Here is a 26379-nt window from a genome sequence, read left to right as displayed (position 1 = left end):
ATTTAAACACCATCAGGAATGTTGATTTTAAAAATACTTTCCTATTACACTTCGGCAGAACTGTTGGCAAAGGCACTTTTTATTAAACAACTGAAAATGCTGGTTTATTTTTTAGAAATGAAATGTTAAGCAGGGGCAGAAATATGTATTTGTTTAGACTGTCTTTTAAAGCAACTTCTTATCACTATACATCAGCAACATATGTTGATTGAAAGACAGTTTTGATTAAATCTCTTTCACGTGCTGTAAAGTTAAAAGAATCCTTTAAAATATCATCAAAAATTGAGGTGACTAGTTGGCATTCCAATCCACAGCATGTAACAATGTCTCGGGTTTGGAACGTTGAGACGCTGGAAAGACCTGATTGGCTGAAGGCACGCCCTCGCCCCCCCACTCCTGAGCCTTTCTCCTCGCTGTGAGTGCAGGCGAGCTCCCCCTAGCGCTGAGAAGTGGGAAGCGCTGAGGCCGGCCGGCCATGCAAATCAGCTCCTCGGAGCTGCTTGTTGATTGGCTGTGGCGGAGCAGTGTTTGCTCACCGCTGTCCTTAGTCTCTAGACTGGGGAGTGCTCCAGTCTCCAGTCTGCAGCAGCTTCAGCTTCCCTGCAATTGAGTGGAAACCTGGCTTTGAATTGTTTTGTTGTTTTCAGTTTGCTTTCTTTGTGACTGTTGCCTTGACTCACGATGACTGTCAAACGGGTGGACCAAGGGCAGCATTACAGGCCAAGAATGGCATTCCTGAAAAAGGTAACAGGGGCTTGAAAAAAATAATAGCAAATTCTACCTGATAGCATGAACATCCCTCTCTATTGTAGACTCCTATTGTAGACTCCTATACACAGCTGTAAAATATTTGCTGCCTGTATGGCTTAATCAAGGGGGCAGTAGGACGGGCACGGTGTTAAGAGGCATTTTGTTATTACATATGATTTATGATCGTTTGTTGCATTAAACGTCTTCAAGGGCACTCGTGTGACTTATTGGTTATTAAGTGTTTCGAAATCCTTTTTTTCCTGCTCTGGTGTTACTGAAGGATTTGAGGCAAGCGTCCTCGTTTTCTGCAGGCTCCAGAGGAAGGCAACCTGTTACATGGCACTGTTTGCATCATGGGAGTCGTAGAGGCATTGTATTAAAACAGAGCGGGAAGGGGTGCTTAATATGGATATTAAAAACCGCCACGAAAAACATTAATTCCTCTAATCATGCAATTTTATACTATGCCTCCTATTGGAAAGTTTTTTTTATTTATTTTTTTCCCTGAGGGCCCCTCTAACTATATCATTCACTGGGATAAAAATCATTATCCCAAGAGTTCGATTCCCTAATTCTGCTTTGAACCATAATCTGGTTTATTGTCCCTCCCAGGAGTCACTCTTTGCTACATATGTCAGATAGCCAATGTACATTTTCAAAGGGTGCATCGTACCAAAAGGTTTGTGGTCTGGCTGTTCTACAGCATTTTGGAAGGCGTGTGTATTTATAATGGTTAGACGTTTACAGAGCATGACGATGAAAAACTATGGTTTGGATGAAATGTATAGTTTTGTAAAGTGTTTCTATTTTTTTCAACATCCATTTAAAAGCATTTTAATATAACCAGTATTTGAAAAGATTTTAAACAGGATAGATATTAATCCAGCTTTTCTCCCATGAGTAGTCTGTCTTTCTTGTCTATGGCTTATCCTGTTGAATGGAATTAGCTGAATTTCCAGTGACAAGTACAGCTGTCTGGTTCAGGTCTGTGATATAGGTAACTCCAAAACAATCAGGGGCAGCAAAAAAAAAAAAAAAGTCTATACATCAACTTTTTTGGCAGAGGATGTATGTAAACATCCCAACAGGAGGAAATGGTGGGAACACAAATTTAAAGGTGAGATGAGATGGAGTGTGAATTTATGCAGTCTCAATGTGAGTCCTATAGCAACTAACACTTGCGCTTTTCACGCTGAAGGAGGTACACACAATACTTCCTTTGGGGCTGTTTGTTTCTAGTGGCTTTGGCAGAGAAGCTCTGTCCTGTCAAGAAGAAAAAATAGTGGGCCAACTTCGGGGTTGATTTGTACTCTGTGAAATTCTACTGAAGGTGATGGGGAGGTACAGAGAATTGGCCTATATATGAAAACAAAACCAAATGCACAGCATTCAGTGACCCTAGCTGTAAAATGGGAGTGATGCTGCTTATCAACCTTTGCAAAGTGCATTGAGATTCTAAAACGGAAGGGGCTATATAGGTGCAGTGAATGCCAGTACACTCTGGATTATCTGGTTAGCAGGGGGGGACATGGATTTTGTTCAGATAATCTGGGAGTTTGGATAATCAAGAGGGCAGGAGCCGTTCAGCAGCGGGGTGACTTCCCCTGCAGCGTGGTCCTCCTCCTTGCAGTCCTGGCCAGGGTCTTTGCTCTGTCCCGCTCACTCAGTCTGGTGACAGCGGGGCTGCAGGCTGCTCACTGTGTTGCAGGAACCATTCAGCAGTAGGGTGGCCTCCTCCCTGGCCAGGGGCTCCTCCTCCTCACACTCCTGGCTGGGGGTCTCTGCTCTATATCCAAGCCACTGCATTATCCCAATCGCTTCCTTGTCCCCCTAGCATAAGCGGCACAGGGGAGAAAGAAGGGATTTGGATAATGCAGAGGTTTGCATAACAGGGTTTTGGATGAATAGGAGTATACTGTATTATTATATTGGGCTATGTATGGCCATGCATCATTATCCATGAGGCTAGTCATGACTTTAGCGCTATGCAACATAAGCAACGGTGGCAGAATCTGGCCCTTTATTATCACCTGGGGGTCCGAATACGGAGTACACATTTTTAAACGAAGTAAGACCAACCTTTGGTAGCTGTTCCAGTGTTTGGAAAGCCTGCTTTCAGTGGTTCCATCCCCCACATACAGAGCGGTGTCACTGGCATCACTTGGAGGTGACGACGCTCCGCACCAGTCTGAATCAGACCACTATTGTACCAATGTAGAGTTGACAGTGAAGTTTCCTTGAGGCTTCATACAGAGGCTTCTATGCCTAGCTTTACTAGTACACACTAATTTACAGCTATCCTGGCAAATGCTGCTACCCTGTTTCCCCGAAAATAAGACATCCTCCGAAAATAAGGCCTACTTACAGTTTTGCCTCTCGTTGTAATATAAGGCATCCCCCCGATAATAAGGCATCCACCGATAATAAGGCATCCACCGATAATAAGGCATTTTTCATTTCTGAAAAATAAGACATCCCCTGAAAATAAGACCTAGCGCATCTTTGGGAGCAAAAATTAATATAAGACACTGTCTTATTTTCGGGGAAACAGGGTAGCTCTTTTCAAACACAGCGATAAGTACCTGAGACATATTGAGCACAGGTTCTGGCATTTCTGCTGGAGGGCACTCCCATTCAGCTCACCTGGGGTTGATCCAAAACCTATTGAAATCAATGGAAAGACTCTCAGGGTACGTCAGGGGACTGCAAGAAAACCCTGCAGCAGTGAGGGTCAACTGACTTGGACTTGCTCTACGGGGTTAAAAACAACAGTGGAGACATTCCCGCTTAGTCTCTGAAACCTGGGGGAGGGCGGAGGGTCCGAGAGCCCGGGCTCCAGTCCTAGCAAGAACATCAACTCGGCTATTTTTAGCCCTGTATTGTGAGCCCAAGTCAGTTGACCAGGGCTCTGTCACTCACTGTAGCTCTGGTGCAGAAAGGGCGCTCTGCAGTTAGCATGAGCTCTGCTGCCTGCACCGGGACTGGTATACAGTTTTGGGGGGGGGGGGAGTGCCCCCCCAGTCGCTGCCCATGTGCTGAGCACCTTTAATCTCACTGACAGCGGGACTTGAGGATACTTGGTAAGTGTCTGCTCAGCACCTTGCAGGATCAAGCCCATAGGAAGCTGAGATACTGCATAAAGTCTTCCTTCATTGCTCAAGTCTGTGCAAGTGCCTTGCCATCAGCTGGCACCCACACCAATCACATATTCTCCACATATGTGTTTGGGCCAGCCGGGCGTAGGGGATTTTCTGTTGATGTCACAATGCTGTTGGTCCTGGTAGCAGCGTGGGAGTTGCAATCCTAGCGCCTTTGACGGTGCCCGTGTGGGCCGCCCATCAGCTTGTTACTGAAATGTACACAACGTGGGGCGTATGTGACAACGGATTATCTTCCCCCACGCATGAGCTTTGTAGCTTCGCCATGCAACTGATGCTCCTCTGAACTGGCTTCACGCTGCGCAAGGTTGGTTGTGAATTAAATGACACCACTAAGCTAATTGTGTGCAAGGGAGCTGGGCTGTCATGCTCCAGGCATAGGGGTGTGTAGCAACATGCTGTAGCAATGCATCCAGAAAGCAAATGCGGGTCACACGCTGCTGCTACTTGTGCTGTGAGTAACCACAACAGCTCTGCTAAAACTGAGGGCAAACAGCTTTCTACAGGAATCACCAGCAGCACCAATTAAAGCAGCCAGTAAAGGGTTTGTGCCCTTTTTTTGGACTGAATGATTTTTGGGTTTAGTTGCTTTAATCCTCCTGCTTGGTTTTTTAGGATAGAAATGTCCGGCGGGTCTAGTTCTAGGCCTGGAACATGAACAAATGTCCACTGGGCAATTGGCTTTGAGTGAAACTCACTTTCATTTCTGATCTAATTTATAATCCATCCCAGATCCCCAACAGGCAGTGCAGTAACCTGACCTCAGGGGTTGTTACCAAACGGTTTGGCTGATGATGTTGCCTGGTTAGAAGAGGAGGAAGGAAGTCGAGAGAGCAGTACCCCATTTCCCTCCCCCCATGTGGGGGGAGGGGAAGTCACCATGCCTAGGGTTTTGGGTGGTGTCTAAACTTGGGCACCCAGAATCAGACCTGCCCAAAAATTATAGAGTCTAGTCTGGAAAATGTGAGCCAGAATCTCTCTGTGCCTCAGTTCCCCACTCTGTGAAGTGGGGACAATATTTACCCACCTTTGTAAAGCGCTCGGAGCTCCTCAGGCAAAAGGTGCCCTGGAAGTGTAAAGCGTGAAATAATCAAGTTTTGAGAGTTTCCTTTGCCGTATTAAAGGAGGCTGGCAGTGCCAGGCACCTGCTGTGGTGTTTACAATAGGGTTTTAAGTGGTAGGCTAAAGAGACGCTGTTAAATCCCTTCCCTAAGTATTTACATTCTGACGCTCTCCACTCTGTGTAGTGTCCTCTTAGCCTTTTCTGTTTTGTGCCTCCTTACACGCTATGGTCATTCAGAAATTCAGGGCGACAGTGGGGCTAGAACTCAGCCCTTCCTGCTCCAAAAAGCACAGGCCTCTACTAGTTGAGGTTAAGATGAATCTCCATTAGCTGTTGGCACTATCAGGTCTATGACACACAGTCTAGCAGTTCTGATTCCATCCAGCAGGGAGCAGTGCTAGTTTGTCACGTTACTGGTATAGAACCAGCTGAGAGGTTACCATCAGCGAAGAATAAAAGTGAGAAAAATGGAGGGTAGGTTAAAGAGGAGAGGAAAAGAGAAGAAATGGGAGGCTACAAAAGCCAGTGGAGGGATATGGGTCTGAGAGAGGTGATATTGTAGATGAAAGGGATTGTCTGTAATGAGGAACTGCAGTAGATGGTTCGTGGAGAGAACCAAAATCCCCAAAGAGCTGGAAGTGAAGGGGGAGGGAAGATAATAAGGGACTAAGAAGGGGAAGAAGAGAAAAAACGGGGCCTGATCTGGATCCACTTACTCTAGTGTCTGTCTCTTGGCGTTACTCCTGCTTTACCCCAGTGTCCGTGGGATCAGAATCAGGCCCAAAGGCAGGTGATGACAAGAGTTAGCATGTCAGAAGCTTAATGCGAAAGGAGCACAGGGGATTCCGAAGGACAACAAAGACCTGGGCGATTATCCTTGGGAAGGATTCTGTAGGTTCCTCTGCCAGTAAGCCAACACCTGGTAACAGGAGTTTCTAACACCGACTCATCCCAGCCTTCAGCAAGACACACGTGTGCCGGATGGCGTATGGCAGGCATGGCCCTTGGAGAAGGCAAGGCATGAGTTTTGGCTGTTTTAAAGCACAGTCTGGCAATGGGAAGTGCTGTGACAGCTGCTGGGGTTCTTTATTTACGCGTTTTTCTCTCATAAACCATCTCAGAAGTGCTGTGGCAGGAAAGCCTGTTAGGCAGTGAAGCGAGCTTAAGAAATAAACCCTCCCAGTTACACATGCTTCAGGCCATACCCTCAGCAGGTGTAAATTGGCACCGTTCAGTGATTTACACCCGCCGAGGACCTGGCCCACCATTGTGCAGCAGCTGGCCTCAGGCTGGTGGTGGGATATGTACATTTCCCTTCGGTTCTGTGTTAGCTGCATCATGACTCATATGTAGATAGGGCTGAAGGATGGGGCCTGCCTGTTGCCCTCTGCTTCCATTTCAAGCTGGTCTCTCAAGCCCCTTCTAGCGTCTTCTGGAAGAATGGTTTAAGTAGAAACAGGCCTGACTCCTGGATTCCGAGCTCAGAACTGGAGGTTTCAATCCAGCTCCATCTTTGGTTTTAATTCCTTCAGATCAAACTCTCTCCACAGCCTTTTGCCCTCAAATCGTCCTTTCGGAGCCTCCCAGTCTCAGAGCTGTATTTGATCTGGGTTTGCCATTCTCAGACATTAAGTAGAATTCTTGCTCCAGGGCTTAGACATGAGTGGAGCTGCGCTTTAGTCAGACTAGATCAGGGATTCTCAAATTGGGGGTCGGTCACCTCAGAGGGTTGTGAGGTTATTACCTGGGGGGGTCGCGAGCTGTCAGCCTCCACCCCAAACTCCACTTTGCATCCAACATTTATAATGGAGTTAAATATATAAAAATGTGTTTTTATTTATAAGGGGGGGGGTCGCACTCAGAGGTTTGCTATGTGAAAGGGGTCACCAGTACAAAAGTTTGAGAACTTCTGGACTAGATGATCTGGGCTTAAACTCCATGAAATGTACAGGAGCAGGGCCTGACACCTCTTGGGGACGGGAGGAGACAGACTCTCAGATTGTTCCCTGGCAGACGTTGCTCTGCCCTTCCCCCTGGAACTGACATAGAATTGGGTCCCAAACCATTGAGATCTCTTAAGAAACGCATTGACACATAGCACATCTTCTGCAGGAGAAGGAGTGAGCGGGGAGTGGGGCTGATGGAGCAGCACAGAGGGGCTGACTTTTCATGCATAAGACAAAATAACAAATGACCAGTTGAGCATAAAAATCCCATTTCATGTCTAAGGGATCTATGTCCTATACTCTCCAATCCATCATCTAGGGCAGTGGTTCTCCATGTACCCCTGGGGGTATGCAGAGGTCTTCTGAGTGGTACGTCAACTCATTTAGATCAGTGTTTCTCAACCTGGCGAAGATGGGTTTGGAGGGAGTCACAAGTGCAAGGCCAGCATTAGGGGGTAGCAAGCAGGGTAATTGCCCAGGGCCCCATGCCACAAAGGGCTCCATGAAGCCAAGTAACATGCTTCAGCCCTGAGTGGTGGAGGCTCAGGTTTCAGACTCCTGAAAGGGGTACAGTAGTCTGGCAAGGTTGTGCACCCTGGCTCTAGGGGAGGCAGTATAGTGGATAGCATAAAGGACTGGAACTTGGAAGATCTGGCTTCTATTCCTAGCTCACCTGCTGGGTGACTTTGAGCAAGTCACTTCCCTGCTCTGTGCCTCAGAAGAGGGGATGATATTATGGACCTCCTAAATAAAGTGCTTTGAGTTCTGCTGATGAACAGGGCTAGGTATGAATGTTATTTTGACTTTTGCGTATATCTTTCATGAGGCGGCAATGTTACAGTGGTGTGGGGTAACCTTGATCAAAGAAGGGTTGTGTGGCAGAGGCTGTTAATTTCCAGGCTGGTTAGCATTTGCGGGTAGGATTTTTGTAGCAAAAGAGCAATAGTGTGCAGTGGGCGCGTGCGAGAGGACTGCAGGGAAACACACTTTCCATCTCCACTTTTTTTTTTTTTAAATAACGTTTCAGTGGGTTAACAAGCTGTGTACTGTTTGTAAAAGCACTTTGTTACCCTGTCTCGAAATGTGATTATTAATTGCAGGCCTAGAAAAGAATAAAATTAGCAGGATGATGCTGGGATTAAGATGAAAGGGTGCATTACTGCCTCAAAAGTTGGAGCTGGGAGTGTGTTCTTTACAAATAGGAGCAGGGAAGGCTGCGTGAGGGAGCAGAGTTGGGCAAGCATTTCTGATGGAGTAGGTGGCAGATGTTTAATTAGAGCACTGCGAGTGGGTGCTGGCGTCATACAGAGTCTACTGGGAGCGTGTGTCTTAAGGAAAGACATGAGGGGGTTGGTGTGAGAACGTGGTTCAACCCCTTCATCTCTGAATGCATTGCCATCACAGGCAAAACACTCCGCAAACAGCATTTGAATCCTGGGTTAAGGTGTTGGAATTTGGAAATGTCTGCTCTGAAGGGAATTGCTGTGTAATCCCAAAGCCTATCTCCACCTGGCTTTAAAGTCAATCCTGTTTGCATAAGCAAAGGTCAATTAGGCACAGTGCAGGGAGTACACACATGGCAAACAGCACAGTAATCCAGTGGCGGGAGTCCATCCACTTTATGCCTTTAAAGAGGAAGGGATCTGTATTGTGGATATATCCCAAGAGTTCATTTTCCAGCATCAAAAATGTATAATTGATTGTGGTCTGTTCTTTCAGGCCGATGCATAGGCATAACTCCGAGTTTAGTAGTGTTTTGAAGTGTATCTGAGAGGAGCAGGGAACTATTTTCTCAACTCATCTGTTTAATGAACGAGGGGCAACATTGAGTTGATACTGGAGCAAATCCTTGGCCACCTGGAACTTCTGGCCTGGCACTGTGATGCTCACTGCAGTACAGCCACTTGAAATATCCTGGGGACAGCAGGGATGGTGGAATTCAGATCCTTCTGCTCCAGCTACACAGGCCCTGAGCGAAACATCTCCATTAGCATTAGCAGCCTATGACATTAAGTGCTTGTCTATTCAGAAAGTTATTCAGAAATAGCTATTCCTGATTAACTCTTCCTAATTAACTCCATGTGGACACACTTATTCTATGGGAATCCACGGTCAGAGGTGGGGTAGTGGTGGCGGCCCCCCCTAGAATTGCATGCAGCTCAGCGTAGAAGCGGCATGTCTGCGGCTCTGACCCGGAGCAACCGTTTGCCTCCTTTGTTTTCTGATAGGCTTGTCTGAGCTCCTTGACTTTCACACAGCACTGCTCTGAGTCCCTATTGTGGCCTCTCTCCATCATGCCCTTGGAGATTTTTTCAAAAGTTTTGGCATTTTGTCTTTTCGAACGAAGTTCTGCTAGCACTGAATCCTCTTCCCATATAGCGATCAGACCCAGTACCTCCCGTACGGTCCATGCTGGTGCTCTTTTTCGATTATCGGCCTGCATGGTTACCTGTGCTGATGAGCTCTCTGTGGTCACCTGTGCTCTCCTGTGCTGGGCAAACAGGAAATGAAATTCAAATGTTCGCGGGACTTTTCCTGTCTACCTGGCCAGTGCATCCGAGTTCAGATTGCTGTCCAGAGTGGTCACAATGGTGCACTGTGGGATAGCTCTCCGAGGCCAATACCATCGAATTGCGGCCACACTAACCCTAATTCGAAACGGCAGTATCGATTTTGGTGCTACTCCGCTCGTCGGGGTGGAGTACAGAAATTGATTTTAAGAGCCCTTTATTTTGAAATAAATGGCTTCGTTGTGTGGACGGGTGCAGGGTTAATTCGATTTAACGCTGCTAAGTTCGAATTAAACTCATAGTGTAGACCAAGCCTAACTCTGGTGTTTGTAACTCTGAGGTTCTACTGTAAACCTTTCTGAAAAACTGAAAGGGAATGTGTGTGGGGAGGGAAAACTGTTAAGGGACGAGATTGTAGTTTTATATTGACCATGGTAGGACAAGCAGTGTGGTGTAGTGGCTAGGGTACTGGGCGGGGAGTCTGTAGACTTAGGTTCCACTCCCAGTCAGCCACTGAGTTGCTGTGTGATCTTGACCTCTCTGTGCCCTGTATCTCCTCCTACCCTTAAAGCCTTTCTTGACTATTTAGATCTTCAGGTCAGGAGTTGTCTCTTATTATGTGTTTGTTCAGTGACTACTTCAATGCAGCTCTGATCTTGGTGGAGTCCTATTGGTGTTATTGTAATACAAACAATACAAGAGTTGAAGCAGGAGGTGAGCATTTGAAATACAACTGACAATCCTACAGGGACAAAAAATTCCATTTCTATACATTGCCTTCCAATAAGGCTATTTTTCTGCAAGGAAACAAACCTATACTTTGAAGCAGCATTAAACACCTCCGCCTCCATAAGGGGAACATGCTTCTCTATTTCCTGTGGCTATCTGCAGGGGGTTTTTATGCTATATTATTGTAGAAACACGCCCCTCTCAAGGAAACACAAATGCCAGATGGAAGAAAAGGAGCAATCAGAGGAGATCATGTTGAAGAAGACTTCTCGAGCCCACCAGAGCTATCTTGGAGGTTTCCTACACTGTGGTCCAGATAGCCTGGGACACTTCTTCAAACTCATTTGTTTTCTGTGTCCCTTTTTGATTTCCCGGAATAGTTGGAACCCACTGATGAGTAAAAATGAAACAGCCCCAAACCTCAACCCCATAATGAAAGCTGTGGCCAATGTCATGAAACAAGAACTAACCTGCCTACGAAGACAGTTGTGCCCTTAAGCATTTGAATAAGCTACTGTATCAACCACTTAGCCACAACAATGAGCTATAAAACCTCACTGAGCCAAGGGATTTTACATAGTGACTGTATTGAAGATGGAATGCAGAAATTGTGAGTTTAATCATTTGTATTTGGGGATGCCCCCAAGGACCAAAACTGAGTGCTGCAGCCAGATGTCAATGGGGCTGGGCTGGTGACTCATGATATTCAGCAATGCAGGAGATTGCTCCAGAGACACTTGCTCGTTTAGCACTTGGAGGCTGCTTTGACTTGCAGAAGCCTCTCCTTATCAGGATTTCCAAGCAAGGGGAAAAAGCCAAGCAGGTAACGAGTTGGAGGATTAAATAGCTGACACTCAAAATTCTGTTCACTGTACTACCTCCTCTTCCCACCCGCTTGCTTCCCACTCGCTGCCTCCTGCACTTAGACTGTAAGCTCTTTGGACAGGGACTGTTTGCTTTGTTCTTTGTCTGTAGAGTGCCTAGCATCTTGGGATCCTGACCCTGGACTGGGACTGGGATTCCTAGGTGTTACCATAAAACAAATAATAAACTCCTTCCCCGAGTCCTGAGTTCAGGATTCTGCTTTTCCTCTTCACAGTTGATGGCCTCCCAAATACAGACCAGGGAGGCTTTCCCAGAGATGAAATTCACCCCTATGCAGAGGTCTTAGGAACCACTGATCCGCTCAAAATAGGACTGACGAGGGTCTTCAATTGTACTTATACTTTGTGCTGGCTCTTTGCGCTGTGGTAAATTTCACCTGCTGTGAATTGATCTCAGTGGCAGCCTTCACCCGTGGACCAAGGCCAAGATGTGGCTTCAATATATACAAAATGAAAACCATCCAGAGAGCACTCCTGGGCAAAATCATGTTACAAAATGTGACAAAGCTGCAGAAAAGAAAGCAGATGTCCTCATTGTATTTTAAACAGCCCTTCTTGCTCCTGCTGACAAGCTGGTGCTGATGGCAACTTCTAATCTCTAGGAATCCCTAATAAGCAGCCGGTTCCCTTAGGAGAAGAGGAAAAGACCTGCTGAGTTTTGATCAGCAAAGTGCGCAGTTTGCAGCCGAATCAGCAGGCACCACCCGATGTAGCTCCCTAGCTTGTCTCGCTTGTTTCTTTTGATATATGTTATTTCTTAAATGACCAGAGGGTGCTCAGCAGGGGTAGGAAAGCTACAAGTCTCCGGAGCTATTTGCTCATTAGGAAAAGAGAACATCCTGCACCAGAAGACTGAGTGGGTTTTGTGAACCAGCTATTGGCTCTTGACTAGTTAAGGCCCAGCAGGGAGATGCTGAGAGCCCTGTACAGCCACTCCAGACACGAGGGGTCAAAATGGAACATGGGCTCAAAGGACCAGGTCTTGAAAGGCACAGCTCCCACTGAAGCTGCTGGGACGCGCAGGGGTCAGAACTGTGGTGTTCGCAGCTCTGTAACTTACCTGTCATGGTCTTGTTTTCTGTGCATTGCACCTTTAGATTTCTGCACGCCTGCTATCTTCGGTACTTCTACACCCCCATTGCTACACTGTCAGAGGACCCCACCATCTTCAGTGTATTTTTCTTCACAACACCTCTGGGAGGTAGGGTGGTGCTGTTATCCCCATTTGCAGGGGGGAAACAGAAGCACAGAGGGGCTAAATGACTCGCCCAAGGCCACATGGGAAGTCTGGGACAGAACAAGGAATTGAATCCAGGTCTCCCAAGTCACAGGCTAATGCCCTAAGCACGGACCATCTTTCCTCTCCTCAGAGCAATTGTTCTGTCTTCCTCCATCTTCAGAGCAAAGTCTGGTAGCTAACAGGAAATCAAATCTTGAAAGGGAAAAAACATTATTTTGTAGTCTTTAAAAAGGGCGGAGAGGACGATTTCAAAGGTATTTAGATGGCTGAAAATGCAGATGGGCACCTGGGAGCTTATCTGCATCTTTAGGTGCCTCACGTACCTTTAAAAATCATGCCGGAGGGCCCAGAACCTTAAAGGTGTTTAGTCACATAACTCCCATTGTTTTCAGCTCCCATTGAAATCAGTGGGAGGTAGTGCTTAAATACTCTTGAGGACCTGGGCCTAAGTATTAGTGCAGGAGTGAGCTATTCTCTTTATAAGAGCTTCAGAATAGCAGCAGGATGGGCCCGTTTCTCCCCTCACTTATAGGCATGTTACACTGTTGTTACTCCACTTGCTTCCATGGGGTTGTTGGTGATCTCACTGTTGTGAGAGGAGAGTGGTGTTCAGGGGTCCACAAAAAGGGGAGGAAGAACCCCAAAGCTGCCTTTTTGCTCAGAGCTGTGCCTTATTTCTGTAGTCAAGAAAAGGAGGACGCCTTAGCCATCTTCCTAACCTGCTGGATGCTGAGTGCTGCCTGAGAGGTGCTGGCCACCCTGTGCTCTCTTTGACGTCAGGCTCCAACTGGCCTGCACTTTTTGCACAGCCCGTTAGCAGTGGAACGTACTTTTGCTGCTGTTGTATTTTAAAAATCCACCCCAGCTATTCTCTGCAGGCCCTGAAACAGACAGTCTTGGGTTTGGCTTTCCCCCAGTCTGTGTGGACACCTTTGCTAATTCACCCCATGAGTGATGCACTTTCAAGTTAGTCTTTAAGCAAAAGGGGATAGGTATGCAATGGAGCTAGCTGCCGGGTTATTATTCACCCCCACTGGTATTGCAACAGTTCTCTTGATGCCCCAGCAAATTGCTAGCAGAACAAAAAGGAACCAATGTTTGTAGTTTGTCCTTGGTCAATATCTCTCCTGAAAAAGCCAAGCTGAATTCCCTCTTAGGCGAATTCGTGTGGAACAGCCACATCCAGGGGCCAGGTAAGCTAATCACAGGCGTGTGCCTCTCCTATGGGGTAGCCTAGCAGGGAATGGTTGCAAGATGGCACTTTGAGGCGGGATTGCCCACTGGGGCTAGTGTGCCTGTGCAAGTAGCTTATTCACATAAGCAGCTTCTATGAAAGAGGGAGAGGATGGGGGTGGGGGAGTGAGCCCAGCCCCTTAATTCTCTCCTTTTGTGCTAGTCTGGATTAGTTGCCTTTACAAAATGGACCAGGTCAGGCTGTGCTGTTGTTTTGCCCTCCTGTTCGTTCTCACAAAACTGCTTATACCCATCATGCTTTGCAGATCGAAGCCCTTCTCATGGAGATGCAGAATCCAGACACTGGCATCAAAATGCACACTCAGAGGGTGATGATCACAAATATCCCACATGCTATGACAGGTAAGATGCCAATGGCACTACCCTGCTATTTTTCTGAGCCTCTGGAGAAGAGCCTGTTTCTTCATACAAATGGTAATAAACCAAAAACTGGCTTCTCTTACTATTATTCTATTTACAAGCATTTATATGACTCCCATCACCGTGTATCAGTGGCGTAGCTAGGCTAGGAAAATTGGGTGGGGCCCACTTTTGGGTGGGCGGGCAATGACGGGGGGCCACCTCCACTTACGGGGATTATGGTTTTGTGGGGCCTGGGCCAGGACAAGTGGGGGTCCCTCCCACCCCTTCTGACTGCAGTCCCTGTGCGCCCGTGCCATGGAAATGGGGTTGGGGCGCGGGGGCTTGCCCCGCTCTGTCCGCCCACCTGGCGCTCCCGCTGGGGAGCGGGTCCGGGCGGTAGGGCTTTCCCCGTTCTGCCCGCCCAGCACTCCTGCCAGGGAGCAGGATCTGGGTGCAGGGAGCGGGGTCCGGGCACTGGGGTTTGCCCCACTCCACCAACCAGTCCGGCGCTCCCACCGGGGAGATGGTCTGGGTGCAATTTGGGTGGGCCTGGATGGTAAGTGGGTGGGCCATGGCCCACCCAGGCCCACCCGTGGCTATGCTCCTGTCGTGTATGCTGGTGGTTTCAGGCAAAAAAGAAAAAAAATGGGCTTGTGCCCTTCGCCCTCCTCCCGGTTTATTTTCTCACTCTGGGATGCATACAGAATACTTGAGAGAGTTTTGTTAATAATAAAAAATCTGCTTGTTGTTTACACCGGAAAGACAGGTTTTGTCCACCCAGGACACTCTATGGATGATTGGAGAACTAGTGAAATGATGCCATCCAATGAGAGAGGAGACTACAGGCTGGTCGGCTGAGAGGGGAAGGAGCTTTTAGACAGGCTGTTTAAAATTCTTGGTTAGCTTTTGTTTACACGACTATTCATCATCCAGCACTGTTGGAGGCCACTGTTCGTTAGGGATAAAAATCAAGACCCTTTCTCCATTTACCATCACTGGGGAGGAATATTGTTCCTTTGTTACAGGCTGGATTGGTCGGTGTAAAGAGTGCTGAGAATTCTGTCAAACAAGTGCAGCGCAAATGAGCATTTAATATACAATTAACCCCCTGAGAGGGGATTAACTCTGAGTAGGCTGGGCAGAAACGCCTTAGCCAGGCTGGTTTAAAAGAATATTACTAATACATTCTAACGAATGTTCTAAACCTCTAGGATAGACAAGGCAGTGTGTGCCAGATAGGAGCCTAAAATGGGCCATGTGCCTGTACAAATACCTTATTTCTGCATGCACATCAGACATTTTGCCCACTTACGAGAAGTGTCTGCAAATATAGACCTGTTGTTTCATGCACCCATCTTTGGGAATCTGGGCTGAAATCCTGGCTCCACTGAGTCAATGGCAAAACTCCCATTGACTTAAATGGGACCAGGAGTTCACCCCAGCCCTTAAAGCAGCAGATAGGAAGGTCATTCCTAGTTAAGAACAAATGACTGCTCATATGGCCTTGACAAGTCACACTGTGTCAGAACTGAAGAGCTGCTCCCTTCTCCACCCTTGTTACATACCTACTTCGGAGAGATCTTCAATAGCTATGGCGTAAGGTCATGTACTCTCCACCTGTCGCGTCCCCTTGTGTCAGGGTATAATGCTGCAATGGGTCCTTGTCCCTGGCATCTCCTGCAGGCCGTCTGTCTCTTGCTGGGTCTTCCGTGGCTCAGCATTCCGGTCAAGTCACTAAGTTCAGTCCCCTTCCAGGGTAACAAGAAGGTCCAACTGAAAATTCACAAGACAACCCAATACAAAAGAGCCTCCATCCCATCCTTTGGGGTCAGTCGTCAGCCTCACCCCGAGCTCAGTATTGCTTCCAGTGGGCTTGCATGATCCTTCTTGAGGGACTGGTGGGGGAACCCAGGCCCACTCCCCACTCTGGGTTCTGGCCCAGGAACCCTGTATTGAGCAGGTAGGTCAGCTTCTTCAGACTTGCTGCTGTTTCCCTGGGCCACTTCCTTTCTCTGACCTCCCCCATGTTGCTTTCCTACAGCTTGTGCCTAACGCAGCCTCCCATTGGTTCCCAGGCCTCTGGATTCTCCCCAGGTCCTCCTAGCTCCTCCTTTCTCCGCTGGAAGAACCATCCTTCCACCTCTCAGCTTCCTCTGAAGTGCTTTTACTGACCCTACCTCAGGGCTCCCTTCTGACAGGAGCCTGACCTGCTCTCTGGGGGTTTCTTTCCACAGGAGAATCCTGTCCCCTCTGCAGTCTCCTCCCTACTGAGTTTCCTCCAGTTCCTTGTGAAGTACTAATGATCCTTACCTACTTCCACCCCCCACTGGGCAGGAGGCCATCAGTCAGTCATAGGTGCACTCACTGGCTCTTAACTCCACATCTAACAGGCGATGAGAGTGTGCCCCATCACATCTGGATATACATTTCCAGAAAGAATTAAAATGGGCAGAGTGATACGAGACTGTAATACGGAGTTTTAGAAATGAATAGCAACCAATTAATCTCCCCTTTGAGCATTTTCTGGTAATAATCATTTTTCTTGAATTCACTGGAGAGGAGCAAAATATTCAACCCACTTCAGTGCCTCTAAATTACAGCTTTTCCTCATTTGAATAGGTTGAAGAAGAAGCAGACAGGTAGCTGTGCTTTGATGTGCCAAGTTTGTCATTACCGTCAGCTACGAACACACTCTCCTTTTGTGTGTGCCAGCTCCTTTCACACGTCGCTGGAAATACACTATCAACACCTTTACTTCCCTCTCCTAGAAACCATCAGAAGAATATTACACTATAAATACTCACTGCTTTGCGCACCTTGTACCAAATTCTGCTCTCGCTTTGCCTTTTCTGCAGCCCTTGGGAACCCAGGACTGCAGAAAGTCCTGCAGTTCTTCTCGGCCAAATCCTTCTCTCCAGTGATGCCCTGGGGCTACACAGGGATAACTGAGAGGAGGATTTGGCCCTGAAGATCTGTAGGGGAATATTGCTTTCTCCATTTTCTGGATGGGGAAACTGAGGTAGATAGGTTAAGTAACTTGCTCAAGGGCACAATGGGAATTGGTGTCAGGGCAGGGAATAGCTGGCAGAACTTGGGAGGTCCTGGCCGTCAATCTTATTCTTAGATCGTACCTTCTATCCTTCTACACACTATGGGGCAGACCCTCTGTTTGCTTAAACAGGTGTAGCACAAAGTCAGTGAAGAGAAGTATAGCATCTATATAGCCCTACATCTTCCAATAGCACTGTTACTCGAGTGTGTGGTGTAAATGGGGCACAACTCCACTGCAGGCAATGCAGAGAACTTGGCTCTTCGTGTTCAGTAAACTACATAGGGGCATGCCAAATCCCTAAAAAGTTTCAGAATTTCTTTGCAAAAGGCAGATAGTCACCCATGTTTAATTTGTGTCTTTTAGGGAGAGCACTTACAGAGCTCTCTAGGTAGGAGTGACAGAATAATCTTTTAATTTGATCTATTTAAGGAAGCAGTCAGTGGGATAAAAGCTCCAGGCTCCTAGTACAAGGCAAAGTAATCCGTATAATGTCAGGAAAGGTCAACATTTCAATCCGCAGCTGTAGGTGACATTTGAAGAGAGAGGCTAGTAATTGATCAGGGACCGAATGCGATTTAGCCTGGCCTTGTTTAAATGGCGAGAGCTTCAGAGTTTTGTTTGCTCCTCAGAAGATAATGAAAGGGCTAGTGGAGGCTGACGCTGACTTTGTGTATGGCTGACGGATACAGGCCATATCACCTTGAGAGGCCTTTGAAAGCTGAAGTACATTTCAGTACATGGAACTTGGCTTCCCTCTGATATGTCTTATTGACCACGCTTGACAGAGAAGCTAGGTTCTAACCCCCATTGAACTCAATGACAGAATTTATTTCAAAGGGAATTTTGAAAGAGAAAGCACTTGGTACTATTTGCAAAAGCAAGTAACCAGTGAAACGACTCCAGGGGCTAGCAAAGATCAGTTATTTAACAGAGGTGGCCTTCTAAAGCAGCAACAGCAGAACTGTGCTCTGTGCATTTGGGTTTATCTTTGAAGACAGGCTGTTGCCGAGTGAAGGTTGTCTTTCTTTCATCATTGAACGCTTTTTATCCCAGACACTCTTTCTAGGGCTGCAGGCCTACTCCTGCCCCCCAGTGACATCATTTGGACACACCTTTGCCCATTCTATGAGAGCAGGTGACAGGAAAGCACATGCATTGCATACGCCAGGGAATTCCCATGGGAGAAATGCACCCCTGTGTGGAAAATGCGCACAAGACCTATGCATCGCTTACCTCCCATGTAAGCCAGATCACTGAGGTTTAAATGATTCCCAGACCTCATGTGGCCCCCCTGTGCAGGGGCGAGGAGTTAAAACCAAAATACCTAACACAGCCACCCTGACCCATCACATGCCCCTACAACCATCTCATCACCAACTTCCTTCATGGTTTCCAAAGAACAGCTCTTCTGGGCACATTTTCTTTTAGGGAGGAGGGATTCTTCTTGGAAGATCCCTCCCCCCATTTCTTTCCTTAACACCCCACACCTTTGAGGTCCCTGTTACAGCCACCAGCCTTCAGGGTGACTGAGTTGGGTCCCCTTCAAAGTCCATCACTACCACTCCCTGACCATCATGATAAGAGAGAAGTGGTGCTGATATTGTCATCTGATGCTATGAGAGGGTAGTTCCGTTTCCATGACCCATTCCATACTTGGTTTTGCATAGGACTAGCCATTTAGTGTCAGTTCAGATGGCGTTTTTTGTGATGGAGATGTCTGGACAGAGGCCCACAAAACTCATGTCACATGGCCAGCAGATGGTAACAATTCTTAGATTTGAACCTATGCCGACCTAAAAATGAGGGGCTTTGTATTAGTCCTGGTTGATATTTTTTGATCAAAATATATTGTTGACAAAAATAGCTTTTTGACCAAAGTGAAAAATATAAATTTTAATTTTGACTGAAATTTTTCAGTTTTTTTTTTAATTTTGTCTAAAAAATAGAAACTGAAAATATTTTGATAACCAAAATCTTACAGTTTTTAACATTTTCATTTTTTGGTTCAGTTTTCAGGAAAAACTTCTGGCTTTTTGGTTTTAAATCCAAACATTTAAATAAAAAAACAATTATTTTTGTTAACAAAAATGGTTTTAAAAAACTGAAAACATTTTTAGTTTTTTAAAACCATTTTCAGTGAAAATGTTGTTTTTGAAAATCAAAAATTCTCATGGAAAATTTTGCAAAACAGATTTTTGTTCCCTAAAACTTCCTATAGAAAAACATTTTTTAACCAGCTCTACTCTGTTCCCCGTTACCAATTCCCCAAGCCTTCTACCTCCCTGCCTACTGAATGTATTTCTATTCAAACGATAAATCCCCTTTCAACTTGGCTTCATGAATGCTTTTTATATCACTGAGTTATACATTTCCAGCCTTTGAAACCTGAATTGTTTCTATATGCTTCAATTTAATTTGCGAGTAAGGATTCTAATTGAGTTGTGTGATTCCTGATGAGCATTCCCTTCCTTTTCATGCTGGCAATACAATGTTCCCTATGAGTTCACCTTCACAAAGAACACATCCACTTCACATTTCCAATTATGTTGAGTTTTGATGTGGAGTCTCACTAGCTACGCTGAAAATTGTTGGTCTTTATAAAAGAGTTTGTTTGGTCATTGCAGAAAGATAGTCATTAAAAACCATCAGAAATATGAATTGTAAAATGGAGGCTTTTGGAGATCTCTAAAGGCACAATAGCAGCAGCTAGAAGATGTTTTAAAATACCCTGTGCCGAGACTGGCTGGGTGCCTCATGTAAAGGGCAATTACTGTTATTTGTGTTGCCATAGTGCCTAGGAGCTCTAGTCCTGGACAGGCCCCCAAAAGAGACCGCCTCAGCCCCAGAGAGCTTACAATCTAAGTAGTGATAGTACTTTGCCCTTCCATTGTGCTTCTATCTCAGGATCTCAAAGTACTTCGCAGCCGTTAGGCTGAAATTCACCCCCTCTGTCAAGTCCCACTTCAGCCCAAACATGGCCTGTGTACGTCAAAGCTGTCTAGGAGCAAGGCCTCCCCAAACAGCAAGCCCCTAGCAGTGAATTGAAACTCAACTGAAAATGACCACCCAGGCAATTCAACTCCACAACAGAAAATAAACAGTTCATTGCACGCTTCAGCTGAAGGTGCAGTCAGATTGCTAGGCCCTGACCCAGGCCTGGGAGCTTTGGGTTAGAACCAGAGAGCTCCTCTTCTGCCTCAAATTCAACCAGCATCCACCCCGTGAAGAAGCAGGCAAAGCCTTCTTATCTCACCTGATGGATCCTGATTGGCTGCTGCCTCTGTCTCTCCCGTCTAGCCGCTGGGGAGGGGATCCAGTCTGGTTGGTTCTGCTGGTACTAGAGCCTGTGTGGCATCTCTAGGCAGTGCTGGAAGGACTAAACTCACTGCTCCTCTTTCCCAAGTGACGTTCTTCCGTTGGGTGGGTGTGTCAGGCTAGAGGAGGCCTGGTACACCCTGTCATAATGCACCATTTAGGGTTTAAGTGGGACTTTACTGTGTTTGCCTTTTGTTGGCCCTCTGCACTGAGGTAAATTTCAGCGCTCCATGAATGAAGGAAACAGGTGTGTATTATTATCGGTCATGTACACATGGAGCAATTACGCCACAGGGAGATTAGGGGCCTCATGTTCCTCTCTGCATACATGAGCAGACAAGGCTAGACCTACAGAAGGATGTGGGTATTTTGCTTCTGTGGCATGCTCTCCCTTGGGTGAAAGTCACCCTATTCAGAGAACCAGCACAAGAGGCCTATGGATCGCTGAAGTCCCACTAAATCTCTACTTTGAGGGCTTAATAATGCGTAGGCCTGGCGTCATCTCTCTTCAGAGGGGTGACTCTTATCCCACTTGCAGCAGGGGTGGCAGAAGCTTCCTAACAGTGGGGGGGGGCCCCACCGGCACCTGAACTATGGCCCCAGCCCCTGTTCTGCCCCTTCCCCCTGCCCCGCTCCTTCCCCTGAGACCCGGTTCCCGCACAGCCTCTTTTCCCTAAGACCCCACCCCCTTTCCCCCCATCATTTGTCCTTAGGGATGATTAAAATGGGAGGCTATGGCCCTCTGCCCCCCCCGTTCCGGTGCCCCTGACTTGCAGCAGCAGCCCCTCTTTGGTGGCTTCGTGGGTTTCCATCTCTGTGGGGGCTGTAGGAGCGTAGGGCAGAGGAGCTACGGTCGTTGGGCTCCTCTGCTCTAGTCTCCCCCGCTGCCCCAAGCATGGTCAATTTACTTTCCAGTGGCGCTGTGCTCACATCATTTCAGAGCGTGCTCTGCTCTCCAGTTAGCTGTGAAGTCCTTCCAAGTTAGTTGAGTGACACAGGAAATGCTGAGAAGACCAACGGGTGAGATCAGTTTGACAAGGGGAAAACATCAGATCAAGTACCATCCTCAAGGGACAGTGTGATAACTGAGAAGGGCCTGCTGTAGTCTGCAGGATCCCTTTTTACTGCATGGGTTTGACTGTACATTTACCACCCGACCAAGAGCTGGACTGGCAATTGGCCAGAAGCCTGTGGGTCACACCTGCTTTGAATAAATGGGAATGCAGTGCAGTTGCCTTAATTTTTAATATGTGCCAGTTGCCTGGCTTAAGATAGGGTTTGGCATGCTAGGACCTATAGTCTTCACAGCCTCCATCTCCATACTGGAGATGATGACTGTAGTGCAGGACTCTGTGGGCTGCACACCACTTCTGATTTATAGTGTCTGGTATTTTCTTTGCCTTGCAGGTAGTGATATACTGCAGTGGATTATCCAGCATCTGAAAATCGTTGAGGAAGGTAGGAGCGTAACCATCTAATGCTTTTATAGCTTTGAATCGTGAAACTATAATTCGTTGTTAGATGCAACCTACGTTCTTCTCTCCTGGGTAGTGGGTTGTTTCTGAAATTTGCTGCAGTCTCTTTGTATCATCAATATATCTGACTTCTCTTTTTTTAGAGGCACTAAACTTGGGGAATCTAATTGTCAAGTATGGATACATCTACCCTCTGCAGGAGCCGAAAAACCTCACCCTCAAAACAGATAGCAGCCTCTACAGATTTCAGGCAAGTCATATCTTAGACAGAGAACGCTGGCTGGACATAATGTACCCTACATCTTGGCTTAGAAACGGAGGCTTCTGTGCTTCGGTATAATTAAATTACTTTTCCTTGTAGCTTCGAAACGCCAGTGGTTCCTTCTGAATGTATTTTCCCTGGCAGCTTGTACACTAGCAAATGAAATCACTGGAACAATTTCAGGAGACAGTATGATGAGCAAATAGAATACACTGTAGAAACAGGATGTGATAAGCAATTAGGATCATGGTTCATGGTTGGACTTGCCTCCACATACAATGAGAGATTAGGGCACTATCATATAGTTTTCAAATGAGGTTATTAATACCAGTTGTCTGGTTCCCTTCATGTTCCCCAATCCAAGCTCCAGCATCTTGACAATATCAAGGAGAACATTGCAAAGTAAGACATAAGCATGCCCTTTGATGTTCTGAAAGCTTGCATGGTTTTGAAAGTCTCACCTTGTTAACAATAACTGATTGTCAAAGCAGAGGAAGTGGATATGTAATTGACACTCCATTAAACCTGATTTAATAACAACAACAAAAATAGCCTTGTTTTATCCTCCTAACTGCGTATGCTGAGCTAAGAAGATGGATATTTTGTGTGTGTGTTGATTCAGCCCCTTAAATGGTAGACGTGTGGGGAATGATAAGCTTCTTTTTGTAGCATATTTGCAAAGCAGGTGACTCCCTCCTCCTTCTGTTTACACAAAAATACAACGTAGCCAATAGGATACCAACAAATGTAATGATTTTAAAGAGCTAGATGCAGCTGATGGTGGCTACATGAAAACGGAGGTTTTGTTTTTGCCTTCTTTCTGCAGACACCATATTTCTGGCCCACCCAGCAGTGGGCAGCAGATGATACCGACTATGGTAAGTGTTAACATTATAGCTACTCCGTGAAAGCTGAATGGAGCGTGAGGATGTACAGTACACTCCCCTATAGGGGTGGATGCTGATGATATCTTAATTGTTTTCTCTAGGTCCTGCTGTTCTGGCTATGCAGACTGGGTTGATCATCTTGGTTCATTATTATAGGGCTGCTCATGGGCTTTAGGGTACACACTGACATAGGCGCTAACTCCGTGGGTGCTCTGGGGCTGGAGCACCCATGGGGAAAAATTGGTGGGTGCTCTGCACCCACCGGCAGCTCCCTGCCCCATCCCCCGCCCCAGCTCACCGCCTCCACCTCCTCCCCTGAGCGTGCCGCCGAGTCCTGCTTCTCCCCCTCCCTCCCAGTGCTTGCACCCGAAACAGCTGTTTCGTGCCGCAAGCGCTGGGAGGGAGGGGGAAGGAGGAGGAATGCGGTGTGCTCAGGGAAGAGGCGGGACCGGGGATTTGGGGAGGGGTCCAATAGGGGCAGGGAGGGGGCGGAGTCAGGGTGGGGGGGGGCGCGAGCACCCACCGGCGCCAAGGAAAGTTGGCGCCTGTGCACACTGATTTGTTCATTGTGGGGTTGCTCCCAACGCCTAGGTCACCAGCTTTTATTTACCTGATACTTTTGTACCTTATATATTTGTCCTAGAATCCTAAGGCCTCGCCTTCTGAAAATAACCCAGTTTGGTTTTAAACATTAAAAGAAAATATTTTAAAAGCTTTAGAACAACAACAAAATTGCCCTCCAATTGGAAAAAAAAATATTCCTAACTTTTTAAGGGTTTGATCCAGTGCCCATTGAAGACAAATTGAAACCCTTCCATTGGCTCCAATGTACTTTGGCCCAGGCCTTAAGGAAGGCACAATTTGTTGGCATATTACTGCATAATCAACCACATTAAGCTCGAGAGTGAGGCAGGATAGCCATTCTCGCACTTCTGTATTGACAGGTGGAGCATCCTTGACAGACTGTAGCCTCTAAGGACCTCTTTCTTGAGTGGGCTTCTGTGAGATCGGAGCTTGTGTCTGGGAAAGATGTCACGATGGACAATGGTCCACTCTTTGTCATAGGGTCAGCTCGCCAGTTCCAGGGACTAGCTTTATTGATCTGCCTTGTAACTGAACCTTTTTGCTTTTCTTCCAGCAATCTACCTAGCAAAGAAAAATATTAAGAGGAAAGGGATTTTGGAGGAGTATGAAAAGGTAGGAAGACGTTCTATTGTTTGTGCCTTTGCCAGCTCCGAGCCAGCTGCTCTTGCGATTGGAGGGTGGAAAGTGACAAAGGGCTGCCAGTAAATGATCATTTTAGTGGGGCAGTTACCCTCTCCAAAAGGTTGGAATGAAGTATTCAGAGTGAATGTAGTTCATAGTAAATTCATTTCAGAACCACCCAGTTTTTCTAGCTCAAATTGCCAGCCTATCCCTTGTTTAGTTCAGAGAGGAGGGCGTGTTTTTATCATGTTCTGCATGTTGAGAACCAAAAGTTCTGAACTGAATGGTGTTGTCACAGTTTCAGAGCCATTGCACCTGTATTCACCCTCTTTGGTCCATCACTTTAGGCTTCCGGCTCCCAGCTGTCTCCTCTCTTGGGCAGAGACCCCCATCTCCCTCCCTCCTGACTGGGAATTTTAAGGCTGCATAGGTCCCTGCCTACATTGTGATATCCCCAACAAGCCAGACTGCCTAAAAGTCCAGTGCCTGCATTTTGCTTCCTGTCCGAGGGGGATGACCCGTGTATTTCCCGCAGATATACGTCACCACCCATTGCCTTCTAAGCAAGCACATTTAAGCATTACAGAGCAAACATACTAAAATAATTAAAAAAAAAAAAAAACCCTACACGCATGCTAGAAAGCTTACCAGAGATCACCCCCTGATTCCAGTCTTTGACTCTGGTAAGTTTTATTCCTTCGAAACATAAAGCTGTTTTCCCCGTGGTTACAAATTCATCCATCTATCACCCAAAACGAGACCCAAAGTCTGCGCAGTACAGCCATTTTTTTTATACAACTCAGACCTTTGATCTTGGCCGTCTGTAACAGGTAATCAGCAGACAATGGCCCTCTCTTCAGGGCACAGCTTCAGAAGGCTGGTTTTTGCATAACCAGAGCTGGGGAATTCACATTAACTTCTCCCTGGGGATTCCCCAAGAAATACACTTCACTCTAATTGTCCCAGAAGTCCATACTTATCTGCTACATTTTCAGTGTAGTCTTTTGAACTCCAAGGTCTCACATCTCTCCTCTAGAGAAGTTACATCCAATCCTGGCCCGCAATAATACATAAACTTAGTCTTCCAAGCATATTGCAGGAAATTGCGAGTTGTCTGTCACAATTGTTCATAATTTTGTACTAACTGGTTTTTTATTTTTTAATTTCAGGAACATTACAACTTGCTAAATAAAAAAATAAACTACAAATGGGATTTTGTTATTATGCAGGCCAAAGAGCAGTATAGGTGAGCTCTCTCAAATTCTGTTACCTGCTTCTTTATTTGGGGGCATGAGGGACTATGGGGTGTTGACTTGATGTGCAATCAAATAATAGAGTTCAATTAAAAATATTAAATTACAATTTTACAGCTGCTTATTAACAGTCCCTTGGGAACGTGAAGGTGAAAACTGTTTCCATATGAACTGTATTCCTCCACACATGACCTGCTATTCGTTTCAAGTATCAGGGGGTAGCCTGATACTTGCTATTCGTTTGACACTTAACTGAGAATTTTTAGCCCAAGTTTTCAAGGGAGTGGGCAGTGGCCTACACAAATTCACACTCTCCCATTGCACCTGCATTTGCTCTTGCACACAAGTATAACTAAATTTGCTTACACACAATGTGGAGTTGCAGTGTGGTTTACATATGCAAAGGAGCACGTGTGGGTGTGCATATACCCTTCTTGCATGTGCAAATACCTCTTTGCAAATGCTTCATTGCACATGCAAAAGTAGGTTTTTGCCTTTACTTCTGTTACAACTTCTGTTGAAAATGCGGGGCTGGATCCTGCCGTGCAAAAGACCTTACTCAGGCAAAGCTTCCAGCAACTTCAATACCGGTTTTGCTGGAGTGGGGATTTCCGAATCAGGCCCTGACCCTTTGGAGTTGTAAAAGGTTCTCTTTGAATCACCATCTGAGTGGCCTGGCCGACAGCCAGCATGAGGTCTGTGGTGCCGTCTTCTCTGCTGTATGTACTCAGCACCTTTGAACTTTGAATCAGGCCACTTTTATTTAGGGGCTTAACCCTGGATTCCTGTCTCAACCTTTAGGCATCTAGGCCCTTGCATATAAGATGTTGCCTGGTACCCCAGCACTTGCATTTCCGCATTACAATTGCATCAAGCAACAGGGCCGGCTCTGGCTTTTTTGCCGCCCCAGGCAAAAAAGCTGCCGGCCGCCCCCCCCCCCGGGGGGGGGGGGGGGGGCAGCGAGCCCTGGCGGGGGCTCCGCTCTCCCCCCCAGCTGCCGGGGGGAGGGCGGCCGGAGCCCTGGGAGGAGGGCGGGGGGCTCCGCTCTCCCCC

General features: G+C 46.8%; 1 protein-coding gene across 3 annotated transcripts in view; it reads left to right on the top strand.

Moving 5' to 3' along the window:
• Positions 1–605: 605 nt before the first annotated feature.
• The window catches only part of RGS9 (regulator of G protein signaling 9), a 68582-nt gene continuing 42808 nt past the window's right edge, over positions 606–26379 (top strand). For all 3 annotated transcript variants that reach the window (XR_004648158.1, XM_034789707.1, XM_034789708.1), the window contains exons 1-7: positions 606–744; positions 13780–13876; positions 21651–21701; positions 21862–21968; positions 22807–22858; positions 24006–24064; positions 25243–25319. Coding sequence is in view for 2 of the 3 variants with exons in the window: in XM_034789707.1 (XP_034645598.1) it covers positions 682–744; positions 13780–13876; positions 21651–21701; positions 21862–21968; positions 22807–22858; positions 24006–24064; positions 25243–25319 (506 nt within the window). In the remaining variant the exon portion in view is untranslated. The remainder of the gene's footprint in view (positions 745–13779; positions 13877–21650; positions 21702–21861; positions 21969–22806; positions 22859–24005; positions 24065–25242; positions 25320–26379) is intronic.

This window comes from Trachemys scripta, chromosome 14 (genome assembly GCF_013100865.1).
Source record: "Trachemys scripta elegans isolate TJP31775 chromosome 14, CAS_Tse_1.0, whole genome shotgun sequence".
Lineage (NCBI taxonomy): Eukaryota > Metazoa > Chordata > Testudines > Emydidae > Trachemys > Trachemys scripta.
The sequence above is the reverse complement of the archived record's forward strand: the minus strand, read 5'-3'. Positions and strand labels throughout refer to the sequence as shown.